This window comes from Cariama cristata, unplaced genomic scaffold, assembly GCF_000690535.1.
Source record: "Cariama cristata isolate BGI_N322 unplaced genomic scaffold, ASM69053v1 scaffold13283, whole genome shotgun sequence".
Taxonomy (NCBI): Eukaryota; Metazoa; Chordata; class Aves; order Cariamiformes; family Cariamidae; genus Cariama; species Cariama cristata.
The window spans coordinates 1-12,015 of NW_009606727.1; the positions used below are offsets into that span (position 1 = coordinate 1).

Consider the following 12,015-nt stretch of genomic DNA (forward strand, 5'->3'; position numbering starts at 1 on the left):
CCACCTCGGGGGAGATCTGGCAGCTCCTGGAGGCACCCCGAGGCACGATTATGTTCCCCACGCAGCCCCTGGCCCGCAGCGTGTCCTCTGTCAGCAAGGTCTCGCTGTCTGCGGGCAGGGCAGCACTGCCTGCCTGCCTCAGGCCGCAGCACGGCCACAGAGCAGCATCCCACCGAACTGGCAGCGAGAGTGACTGAGAGACAGCTCCTTGGTATCCCCTGCCAGTGGAGATGGGACCCCATCCTGCAAGAGGAAGCCAGGCAGGCAGAAACAAGCTGTGAAACAGATTGAACCTACTGAAGAATGTACTTTTAAATTAATCCAATGAACTGTTGTCTGAGCTTCTCTGCCCTCCCTCCTATTTCTTGCTTTTCTACCAGTGGGAGGATGCAATGACTCTGCTGGACGCAGATCTGAACCCTTGGTAGGCAAGTCCTGTGCACCCCACAGGGCAGGCACCAGCTGCTGGGTGCAGCCTCAATCACCAGCGTTAGCGGGACCATGGGTTTGGCGTCTCAAACTGCGGTGTGAATCTCTGAGCCTGGCCCCAACCAGGCCACAGCGCTTGCTTTTGCTTACAGCAAAAAAAAAAAAAAAAAGCTTTTTTTCTTACAGATTGTTGTTGGTCCGTGGGTTTGCAAAACACTTGTTTACACCGCCTAAATTCTGGGGAGTAGCTAAGACATGTCCCTTTTTAATCCCAGCAGATTAAGAACGAGTCCCACTTTTAAAAATGCAGCTGATCACAGTCCAGCCATGCAGCAAGAGTCCTCAGAGGGCGACTGGCTGTGGCAGAGGGCAGCGGCTGGAGAGCCCTGAGCAGAGGAGGGTGTAGCACACCCACCCCATTTCTCAGCCCGCCTTGCCCACCAGCCCATGCAGAAAGGAATGCAGGGCAGCACCACAGCCCTGCTCCTCCCCACGACTGCCCCGCAGCACCGATACCGCCCCATCCTTCCTGCACCTCCAGTCCCTTTCACCGCAGGACTCGGAAGCGGTACCCACGCTGTGGCTAGAGCCCCGTTCCCACGCCTGGGGATGGAAAGCGTGGCTGCAAGAATCTGCGTTGGGCAGAAAAGGAGCTATGCTGCCGTACGGGTCCCAGCTTTAAGGGGGAAGGCAGTTTCAGAACCAGAGCTGCATTTCCCCAGAGACCCCAAATTGCCTCAGATTGCCTAGTAGGTGTTTATGTGATGGCAGCGGGGGGGATTGGGCATCCAGCTGAAGAGTTGCCAAGTGCAGTCATTCCTGAGAGTTTACAAATAATAAGCTGGCTTTAGGAATCTCACAGGATTACGTGGGTCCTATAATGTACTCTGCTCTCTGATTTAGCATAAATGAGCTCCTAAGCAGCCAAAAACCGCAACAGGTTAATCTTGTACCTGATCTGGATCTCCTACAGAACCTTTATGAAGGCAGGAACAGAGCTAAGATACATGAGACCGGGGTTCATCACTGCCTGGTTGATGCTCCTGCTGCTGGGTGACCCCAGACACAGGACCAGGGGGTGTCAGTGCTTGTGACACCAGGGCTGCTGGCTCTGCCTCAGCTTTGGGCAGACCGGTGCAGTAGATGGGACTGCTCACGTATTTGAGGCATGTGCCTAAATGCCTGCAGTTTCGGGGAGGAACGGGAATCAGGGCAGCAGAACCTGACCCTTGCATAACACGCGTGCTGGGGAATGCCTCGAGTCCTTGCCCAAGCACTAATTGAGGTCTCCGCTTTGCTTGGGGTTTATTTGAGGGAGGACCTCTTGCCCGCAGAAGGGAAACTACTCCGCCTGACTCCGTGGCCACAAAAGGTTGTGGCCTTTTCCCAGCCTGGTTTTCTCCTTTTATGGGGGAAAGAGCTCAGTAAACCAAGGCAGTGTCCTGTGAATGATCATTGCTCTCTGAGAGGACAACACAAGCTTGGACTCCTAAGAAATTCAACTCCAATGTGGCCTCTGAGCCATTGGCCTGGACAGCTGGAGGGTCCTCCAGCACTCCCCCACAGCCGGAGGAATCTTACGTCTTTCCCTTCTGGTTCGGTTATAGCCTAGATCAGCACCAACATGCAAAGTGGCTGTTGCCTGGTAAAACGCTGAAGTCTTTTCCACCACCATTCAGAGCCATCACTACAACTCACATCATGCACCAGGCTCCCTTGGGAACGGGCTCGCTAAAGCCTTCCATGAGCCTCGTCTAGAAGCTCTTAAAAGCAACTTGTCAACAGGGGGTACCAGGGATGCCATCAGAGCCTTCGCATACTGTGAGCTTCAGGGAAGAAACCTCAGATGAAAGCAGCTTGTGAGTGACTAAAGCTGTCTGTTGGGGAGCATACTTTTGCTCCACAGCCATCTGCAGCTTCCAAAGAACAAGGCTTTCTCTTTACTATCTCCAGTGTTGCTAAGACAAAGACTGAGGAGGACAGTGCTACCTTGGGATTCTCATTTTGCAGCCTTTCCATGACCTTTCTCCGTGACGCAAATCTAAGTAGTGCTTTTTTTTCCTGCACGCTGCTGCAGACCTTGTCATCTTTTTCAGAGCAGTTTTCTCTCCTTAGTAGTATTTAGTTCAGCAGTTTAACAAGCTGTGAAATCATTTTGTGACCACTGTTTGCTCGCCTGTTGAGATGACACAGACAAGCTGCTTTCTCCAATTTTTAAATTATAAAGCAACTCTTAGGAAGTTTGAAACTACAAAACCCCTTTCCCTCCCAGATCCAATGTGCATTCACTCTGGTTTATCGCCCTAGGATTACTTAGGAATTCTTGGACTACTAATATTGGTAACACTGCACAGCTCCTACACCACACTTCTAAAAAGCAGTCAGTCACTGCTTGTGGGAATAACCACTCTTTTAACACACAGAAAGCCTCATACTCCAAGTTTTTTGCTGGTGAAATAAGCAACAGGCAGGGTGAAACCCATCTCCAGCCCACTGTGGAAGGCGGGGCCAGATCTTTCGTCAGCTGTGCCTAGAGGAATCACGCTGCCACCCTGGAGCGTCAGGCAGAGCGATGCAGGCATCATCGGTCCAGTCCCCCAGGAATCATGCACCCCTGGGTGAGCACACAGGCAGCCTGAGCATCTCCGTTTCAAAGCGCTCCTGACCTCCTTACTACTTACTCGTCAGCCTGCCTGGCCCCTTCCACACCCGTGCACGCTGCTGTTTCCTCATTGCAGGTGGACGTGGCTCCTTGCTTCACACCCAATCCAGGCATCTGATTTTGCACCACCCTGGAACGCGGGACGTGTCACGGATTAATGCACAGCAGGACTCTGCCCTCTGCTCTCCTTGCTTTTGAAAACACACCTCCCACTTGACGGCTGCTGATGATAAAGTCCACCCTCTCTGCTCTCCAACGCTTATCTCTAACCAACAGCTTTCTACTCTGAAAGCCATGTCCTTCAAAGAAGGGGAGTGTTTTTTCATGCTGTAGCCTTTGCCCATCACATACCGTCAGGCCCGTGAACTCCAAGCCTTACAAAGTTATGGTAAAGGTGACCCTGACGGCACAGTACCCCCCTTCTCACCACCTCCCTGCTCCTGGGGCACATGCTTTCGCACCCACTCATTAGATTCCTAAAAGTGGACAGCACAGCAGAGCTGGATGTTGATTTTGACTCATACGGCTTCTGTTAAGGTCTTGATCATGTTCCCAAATTGCAGCTCTGATTAGACTCATGCTGTCGCCTTTACTAACAGGAGTTGCATAGGTGAGCTGCCAGTCTGATGGGATTGCTCAGCTATTAACGAAGTCTTTGTTAGTCACCAACTCTCCAGTGCCCTATAGGGTCTTTGGCACTGAAGCCCAATAGAATGGCTTCTCAAGCCACGGGAGTTTGCAAGACTAGTGTTTAAACTAGCAATCGTTTATGGTGAATGGGGTAAGCCCGGCACAGGAGGGAGAGCGCGTCAATGTGAGTGTGTCCCATTTTGTGGTAGAGTTATTCTTTGAAGATACGAAGCTCCTCCCACGCAGCAAATCAAAGCTTTCCCTCTGAGAGGAGCTTCCCACCTACAAACTCACCAAACGTACATAACCCTCCCAACCTGAGAGCAGCAAGCTGGTATCAAACAGCCATGCTTCAGGTTTGGTTTTTTACATGCCTCTGGACAAGGACCAAATGCTAGAACAATGGTGGGACCCCAGCTCAAACAAGGCAAGAGGCTTTCATGCAATTAAAAAAGTGTTCTTGGGCAAAGCAAATGAGCAATGCAGCAGAACATTGCTAACTTAAGCTAAGGGCCAGGACATCCTTTGTATCACAGCACTCTCTGAAGCAGCAAGAAAGAGGATTTGTAGAATTAAAAACAAAAACATTAGAGCCCATCACACAAAATGTACTTTTTTCCTACTATGACAAGTGCTATTTGACTTAAATAGTTTATATACAACTCCACAGTGAGAAGAATGTCTTGCACACTTTTAAGAAGTAATGAAACAATGCCGATTGCTACTAAATCTTGTCAAAACTAGAATTTCTCATGACTACATTTACTGCAAGTAGTACCAGATGGCAGGTTAGCAGGGTGGGTTTTACAAGAAGAAAAAACCCCAATTAACTGTACCATTTTCTCCAGCCTAAGTTTCCCCATTAAAGTAAGAATTGTTAGCCCTTCAGGGGAAAAAATATTGTCTTTGGAAACTGAGTCATACTGGAAAGCACTAAAAGTTGAATTCTCATTTTAGTGAAATTAATATCCCTCATCCCCAACGTAAGACTATTTAAACAAGCAAAACTTGTTTTACCATTAATAAAAAGAAAAAAATATTTTAAGATACAACATAAACTATTCTAGCAGAAACATTTAATGATAATACATCAAACTAAGCTACCAAAACACTTTTTTTCAGCATACATGAAAAAACAGTTATTAAATTCTGTGCTTTCAGAACTAAACCCCATTGAAACAAACAATAATAGCACCACCTCAAAAACTTCTAAGAGTACCTAAGAATGCTCTCCCCTGGATTATGCATCCCCAGTCAGAAGTACAACCCCCACACCTGAAGAAAATAAGAGCACCTAGCCCCTTATATAGCCTCAGTGCTGGGTGAGACCTGCTTAAAAGGAGGCTGGGAGAGTGGTGTTCTCTTCTGAGGCTGCAGTCTTGTTGGTGCTTACCTGGAGAGTAGCAAGATGGCTAAGTAAGAATAAAGAAAAGCTAGGTAATTTTCTTGGTATTGTTTTGTGGCTGGGGCAATATATTTGTGTTTTAGTTGTGCTAATTTTGGAAACAAAAAAGTCAACAGATTTTTATCTTACTTTTAGGAGAAGCTTAAAAAGGATAAATGTGGAGGTAGGAAGCTGTTAGTGTAAAGTGTTTCATTGTTGACTTAAAAAAAAAAACAACACAGTGAAAAGGAGAGGAAGATTCCGAAAGCTAGACAGGGAACAAGTAAAGCAAGGTATCGCAAAGGACAGAAAATCAGAAGGAAAAAAGCTTAAGAGGTGGTGAGTGGGGAAAAAGTAGTGCAATTCCTTGGATGAGCTAAGGGTTGGTTTTGGCTGACTCTGGGAGAGGTGTCGCAGCCTTACGTAGGTTAGTGGTTCGGTGCACTAAGGGCTGTGGGTAGGAGGCTTGGTGCTGAGGCACCAGTGTGTTGAACACCTACCCAAGCACAGCAACTGCTAGTGCAAGAGGTCATCTGTAAAGACACAGGTCTTGTACAGGTTATGCTTTTTTCATTAGAGTAGTTAATTTGACCTGGTGGAGCAAACTTCTTTCTGGATGGCTTAAATAAGCCTAAGGCTCATAGCACTTTAAATCTCTAACGGATTTTGGCAAAGTCAAGACACTTAAGCTCCTAATGTCTATCAGGCCTTCCCTACTGTATAGCCTGTTCATAAAATATAAGCAAAACAAGGTCTGTATTTGTGGAATATACCTTTACCCTGCTATCAGTTTTTTTAGCTCTGGTGGCACTGAAGGAAACCATGAAACTACTCACGGTAGATTGGTCTGATAAAGATTTCTGATGCTTTTGTCTCTATGTGACAGTGTTTCCTAGGCAGATGTGTTCTATGTGTTCAAAGGTCACAAGCTATTTGAAATGATTTTTTTTAAGAAGTCATAGTTTCTGTTGTGAAGGAAACACTCATCAAAACTATTCACAAGTTCTTCTGCACAAGTATGTCAGTCCGTGGGGACTGGCCTCAGTTTGCATTTCTAATGCTGCCGTGGGAAGCAATGACCAAAATCCTTCAAGATGTCACAGCAGCCTCCCCCTTGCTGCTGGGCCTCTGCCCAAACAGTTATTGGTTTAAGTCTTTTCTTACAGTTTTCCTGAGACACAGCTCTAGACTTGAGGAATGTTCTGACGAATCTGATACCGGAGGAGGTGTTCTGCGGTCTTTAATGTAGCCCAGAACATTCTAGGGGAAGTGGGAATGAGAAGAACTTGCACCGGTGTGTGCCTGAGGCCTGGAGTCCCCCGGTAACTCAGCAGGGACCGAAGAGCTTTGCACAGCCAGGCACAGAGCAGGCGTTATCACAGGCTGTCCGAAGTCCGCGTGGGAGTTCCACACCACGGGTAAACAGGAGAGATTGCTTAGGGGAAATGGGAAGGTCTGGAGCCCCGCTTACAGCGAGGATAAGAAACACCTCTCAGGCCTTAACGGGGCAGGGATTGCCACAGGGACGCAGAGCTGTGCTCCCTCCAGTAACAAGCACTTCACCCTCCTTATCTCCCTAGCGTTTCTCACGCTGCCTGGTGATGGTATCTAAAGCGCAAAGATTTGGACTGCTTGCTTACCACAGGTAAGTGAGGGCACGGGGCCGCAGGCTCTGTCTAAAGGGCTGACAGCAGCCTTGCTGTTGGGGCACCCTGCCCTTGGCCACCAGGAGCCAGCACTTCGTACTGGGGTGTGTTTCTTCTCCCGGCCCTAGAAGAAAACGGGGAGGTGATAAGGATGAGGGCAGGGTTTGTTCTCAGAGCCAGGTGGTTTACAAGCCTGCTAGTGGCTAGGGAAGGCACTGGGGCTCCAGAGCAAGAGCCCAAGGGAAAAGCAAATGCTGCTGCTCAGATGCAGCCTGCAGGGCTCTGGTAGAGGCTATGCAGGGCTTGGAGGCAGCAACAGCCCCCCCTGTGCCATCACTGGCTTCCTCTCTTGCAGCTTCAGTCTCCCTGCGACTTTACCCAAGGGAAAGCCTGTCTGTCACTGTGGATTGCTTCACATCCCTGCCTGGCTATGGTAGCCCCTCTGGTTCAGCCCACACATGCATCCATATACATGGGATGGGCAACCAAGGTGGGACCCTGTGCTGTGACCCTGACCTGACCCTCAAAATTGCACTACATCCTGTGTCTGAGTGAGGCCGTGTCCCTTACCCAGTGTCTGTGCTCGTTCCAAGTGGCATCAAGTCAGCCCAAAGGCAGCAAGACCTTCGCTAGGCATGTGCTGAATATTACTGAAGAGTGTAAGTTGCAAATCCATGTTAATACTGGAGGGGGATTAACTGTTACATGAGAAAACATGTATAAAAAAACCATATCCAACTGTGTTAGGAAATAATCTTGCTCTTTTTCTTCATGGATAGCTTCTTGTATTAAAATACCTCATCAGCTAAGTTTCTAGCTCTGTGAGTTGTAACATCAGTGACAAAGAAGGTAAAGCCTGATTCTTTTTTTTTGCTGGAAGTTTATAAGCCACAAGCCTGTTAAGTTGTATTTGTTCTCTCCATCGGAGTCCTGGTCACCACAGTCCATAGGTGAAGAATGTACCACAGCAGCAGACACTAGCTCACAGCAAGCACACGCGGCTGACAAAACCCATCAGAAATCCCCAGATACAAAGCCTCTCTTCTGGAGAAGGGGGATGAGCAATGTTGTTTCATAACACGTGGATGTGTTTGGACATATACATAGTGTTTCCAGAAAAAGATGAGCAACTACATGGCACTGCACAAAGCTGTATATCTCATTGACTAGATACAGCTTAAGTGTTTGGGGGGGAAGCAAGGAAATGCTCTTGCCAAGGCAGGGCAGCTTCCAGGCAAGTGGCTTTAATAAATACCACCTGCAGGAGGTCAGTAAGCCTGGCAGCCTTGCCTCCAGGTGAAGACACACAGATGGGCATACTCAAGGGAAGTTGCACATTTTTCTTTGCATAAACAATAGAACTGGTTTAGTCATCTGCTGAATGGCATGCTCAAGGGAAATGTAGATCTTTCAGTTCAGGAGTTATTTGCATCTGATTTGGATTTGTTTGTTTCTCTGCTTTATAAATATTGAGCAGATGACTTAAGCAAACATCTTACAACTCTCCCCTCTCCTTGGTCTCTTACTGCTGCCTCACAGCAAGCCCAAGGTTGCTGTTCCTCATAGTGCTTGCCTATTGACTTCATGTTGGGTGGCTTTTTAGCTGCTGGGTGGTCTGTGCTGGAGACGAGCAGCAGTCAGTCAGGGAGCTGTATGTCCATGCATACGGACAGAGCAGCTGGGAAGTCCTATTCTTCCCGCCTGCGGTCAAAGGGGAGGGCAGATGTAGTGGTGCTTCCCTTGGATTTGATATCTTGCAGACTTTGGCAGGTGTGCTGCTTATCTCTCCTTGGGCTGAGATTTCCAAAGGTGCTGTGGGGTTATGTGCTCTGTCAGACAGCTGAGTGTCCTCGCTGGTGCTGAGCACACCTCGCTGCAGGCTCTCCTTCACCATGGGCGGGCAGGCAGGGCCTTAGAGTGTGCCTCAGCAGAGTCTGCCACCTTTTGCTGACTAATGTGGTGGCGGCTGCATTAAGGTAGCCGGTTGTGTTTGTGCTCACCCATGGGACTTGAGGGCACGCTGCAACCCGTGCCAGGAGTCCCAGCGGAGGCCTTTGGCATGAGTCACGCTCTCCCAATTTCCTGCTGCTTGTCAGTGTGAGAAATCCTGCCTGCCCTCCTCCTTTCCCTGCACCCTGCAGTGCCCAGGGCTCCCCACCACTGCCTCACTTCATCATCCTGTGGCCAGGATGTGTCTATGGACCCACTCGAGAGCACCACAGCCTTCAGGTGATTGAGGAGCAGGGTTTCTGACCTGCCCACAGTGCTTGGTAGTGGTGCTCTTCCTTCCAAGTAGAACTTACTGAACTGCCACTTGTAAGTGTATTTCTCAATGTGTGTGTGTTTCTAACTGGCTCGCTCTTTAGCTATCAGCTGAGATGTCGCCCTTCAGCCATCTGAGAAACGGCCTATTGTCAACAATGGGAGGCAATCAAATGATCGGCCTGCATTTGATACTGGTCTACAGCTGCTGTATTAAAGGCATCCAGTAATGTTAGTCTTAAACCTGAATGTATCTTTGGTTATTGCACTTCAACAGCCAGAGAAGATCAGAGCTTCTTTATGAAGGAAGAGAGCCCTCACGATCCAGGGCTCATTTCAGGTAAACCTTAAATCTGGCTGACAAAACACTGAGGGAGAAGATGGCAGGAAAGGGAAGGAACTTTACCCCAAGTAGCATCATTTTGAAGGCCCTTCAGTACCTTGGGGCTCAGAATGGACAGTGTTAATGTTTCTTCAAAGTTTGTTGTTAAATTTTTAATCAACTTGTTCTTTCCACGGCATTTTCTAAATACTTACTGACCATTTTCTTTTGCCTAAAACTGAATTTGAGAAACTTGAGCCAGCTTTAATACAATCCCTTCTCACTGTGGGTGGCTCAAAGGAGACAAATTCTGGCACCCACATGTTTTTGTGGGAAAGAACTCCAGATGGCTTGAGTTTCTAAACCATCCTGGCACATTGTATGTGCTATATGGCAGGCTAGAAGAGAGCTCTTCTAAATCAGTCCAGCTTAAGGCTGCTGGAATGCTTTTGTGGACGCTGGGCTGATGCAGAAGGCTTGGTCCCACCCTATTCAGAATCATGGTGAGGTATTTCCCCCCATTGATTTGAGTAAAGCTCCAAAACAAGAAACTGCGTTACAGTCCTTCAGTACAAGGGAGACCTCTGCCTTGCAGGTTTTGCATAATGAGTGATGTAAGGAAAATCAAGCCTTAAAGTCATAAGGAGAAAATATAAAAGGACCAACAGATACTATCTTTGTCAGTTGCTGGGGACGGTGGGAACCCATAGCCAGTGCATGTCTGATATATGGAGAAGGTGGAAAGGGTGACTTCACTACTGCTGTGCTTCCCAGCAATCCAGGTTACGCTTGCCCAAGTTTCCCTGCAGCTCTCATGACAACTTGAGGATGCGCGGTCCTGGCAGCGTCACGGTACCACCAACGGGCCTGTGGTTCTCCACACCGGCAGAGCAGGCAGCTCTCCAGCTCAGCACAGCACATCTCGCTGTCGCAGAGCAGGTAAGTGATGCTGGCCTCTACTGCAGATGACCGTGCGCCAGGGCAGCAGTTTGGGGAATGCACTCCTTCCAAAGATGGCTTTTGCATTTGCAGATGCCTTGGAAGGTGCCAGATCTGCTCCAGGGACCTCCAACTCCTGCACTCCCTTCTCCTGCCTTTAGCAGGACTACGTAAGGTATTTCAGCCTGACTAGTGCAGTGCTGCCACTGCCTTCCAGCCCTGCTGAAGCCATTCCTGTGTCGGAGGGACAATAATGGAGGAAGTAATGCTTCCTGATGCATCTACTGTGACAACACAGATCCAGTCCGTTAGCCTGGAATGGGGCAAACCTTTCAGAAGAGCATCACAGGTTTCTCAGCAAAACCTGGGAGCTTTAACTTTATGGATGGCACTAAGTGACGAAAGCTGATTTGTGAATAGGAAACAAAACAAAGGCTAGATCCCCAACCTGTGTGCAGTCACCATAGTTCAAGACAAAAGCTCCCTAGAAGGCATGCTCCAGGGGTGACTCTTCTCCATAGACAGCCCTCCCTTGATTTTTAACCAGAACAGCCTATGTTACTCGCAATCTTTCTCCTCTTGCTCCACTCACACGGGGTCCAGACCCGGCTAACCAGCTGTACTGCCCAAGTACCTTGGAGGGCAATGCAGATGCACTCCCTTCTAGCTTTCCTTACCTCTTGCACACCATGCAAACAATTTCAAGGCCTGCACAGATGTTATTCAGCTGGTTAAGGACAGTGAAAGGCATAGTTCCCCATCTTTCCCCCCCACCCACAAGTCCCCTTGCAGCTGACCACAAGTTACAAATCAAACCCAGCTTGTCTGGAGCTAGACCACAGGAATATATAAGGCTTGGGAAGTGCTGCTATCCTACTGTGATATTCCAGTGAAAAGTGTTCCAGGGTCTGTTCCCTGTTGCAGAAGTTTGCAATGCGGTCATAGATGTAAAGTAAACAACAATGCTGTTAAGAAAATAAAGACTTAAAGCTGCCAGAGTTGCCAGACCTCTAGAAAACATGCACTTGAAGGGTCAGTAGCCTGTGGGCTCTGCTATGGATTCACGCTGCAGCAGCTGCTACAGCCTCCAGCCTCAGGGCACGGTCTCGCTGCTTGGGGCATGGTGTCACAGGGGAACACGGGCAGGTCTGTCCCAGGTGACAGGTGTCTCACTCGCTACTCTGGTAAGAAATGGGAAGAGGAGCAGCCTGGCAGCATACAGCAGCAGGGCAGCACACTGCTTTTTACTGCTTTCTTGCAAGCATAGTGACTTTGGAGGAGAGATTAGTCTCCCTGCTGTCTGGTGAGCTGCAAAGAGGAGGAAAAGATGTACCTGGGTGCCTAAGTTTAGAGTAGGGGGGACCTCCAACGAGGAACAAATGCAAACAGCTCCTTTGAGATGAAGCAATAAACTCTGAGGAGAGGTGTTTGCCATCTGCAAACTTCAGGTTTGGGGGAAGGTGCCAAAGTGAAATGAGTCCAAAATAACAAAGCCCCAGTTCTCCTGGGTAGTTAACAATTTGCTCTAGTTAAATATAATCCACTGAGAGATGAGAAAAACACAGGGATTGTCAGCTTGGGTCAGTGTTAATGAGGGAAATAAAATGATGAGACATACTTTAAATCCCACTGATGGGATCAGCAAACCCCTTTCATCACTTTGAGATAGTGCAAGAAGTTCTTTATAATTAACTTAATTTATAATTAACCTGGAAGAGAGGTCCTTCCCTTTCAATGTAGG

At 48.4% G+C, this 12,015-nt stretch overlaps 1 protein-coding gene across 1 annotated transcript in view; it reads left to right on the forward strand.

Annotated features, from left to right (window-relative positions):
- The first annotated feature begins 10,063 nt into the window (after positions 1-10,063).
- LOC104158748 (16 kDa beta-galactoside-binding lectin) overlaps positions 10,064-12,015 on the forward strand; it is a 9,477-nt gene continuing 7,525 nt past the window's right edge. The window contains exon 1 of the mRNA XM_009696477.1: positions 10,064-10,072. Within this exon, the coding sequence (XP_009694779.1) occupies positions 10,064-10,072 (9 nt within the window). The remainder of the gene's footprint in view (positions 10,073-12,015) is intronic.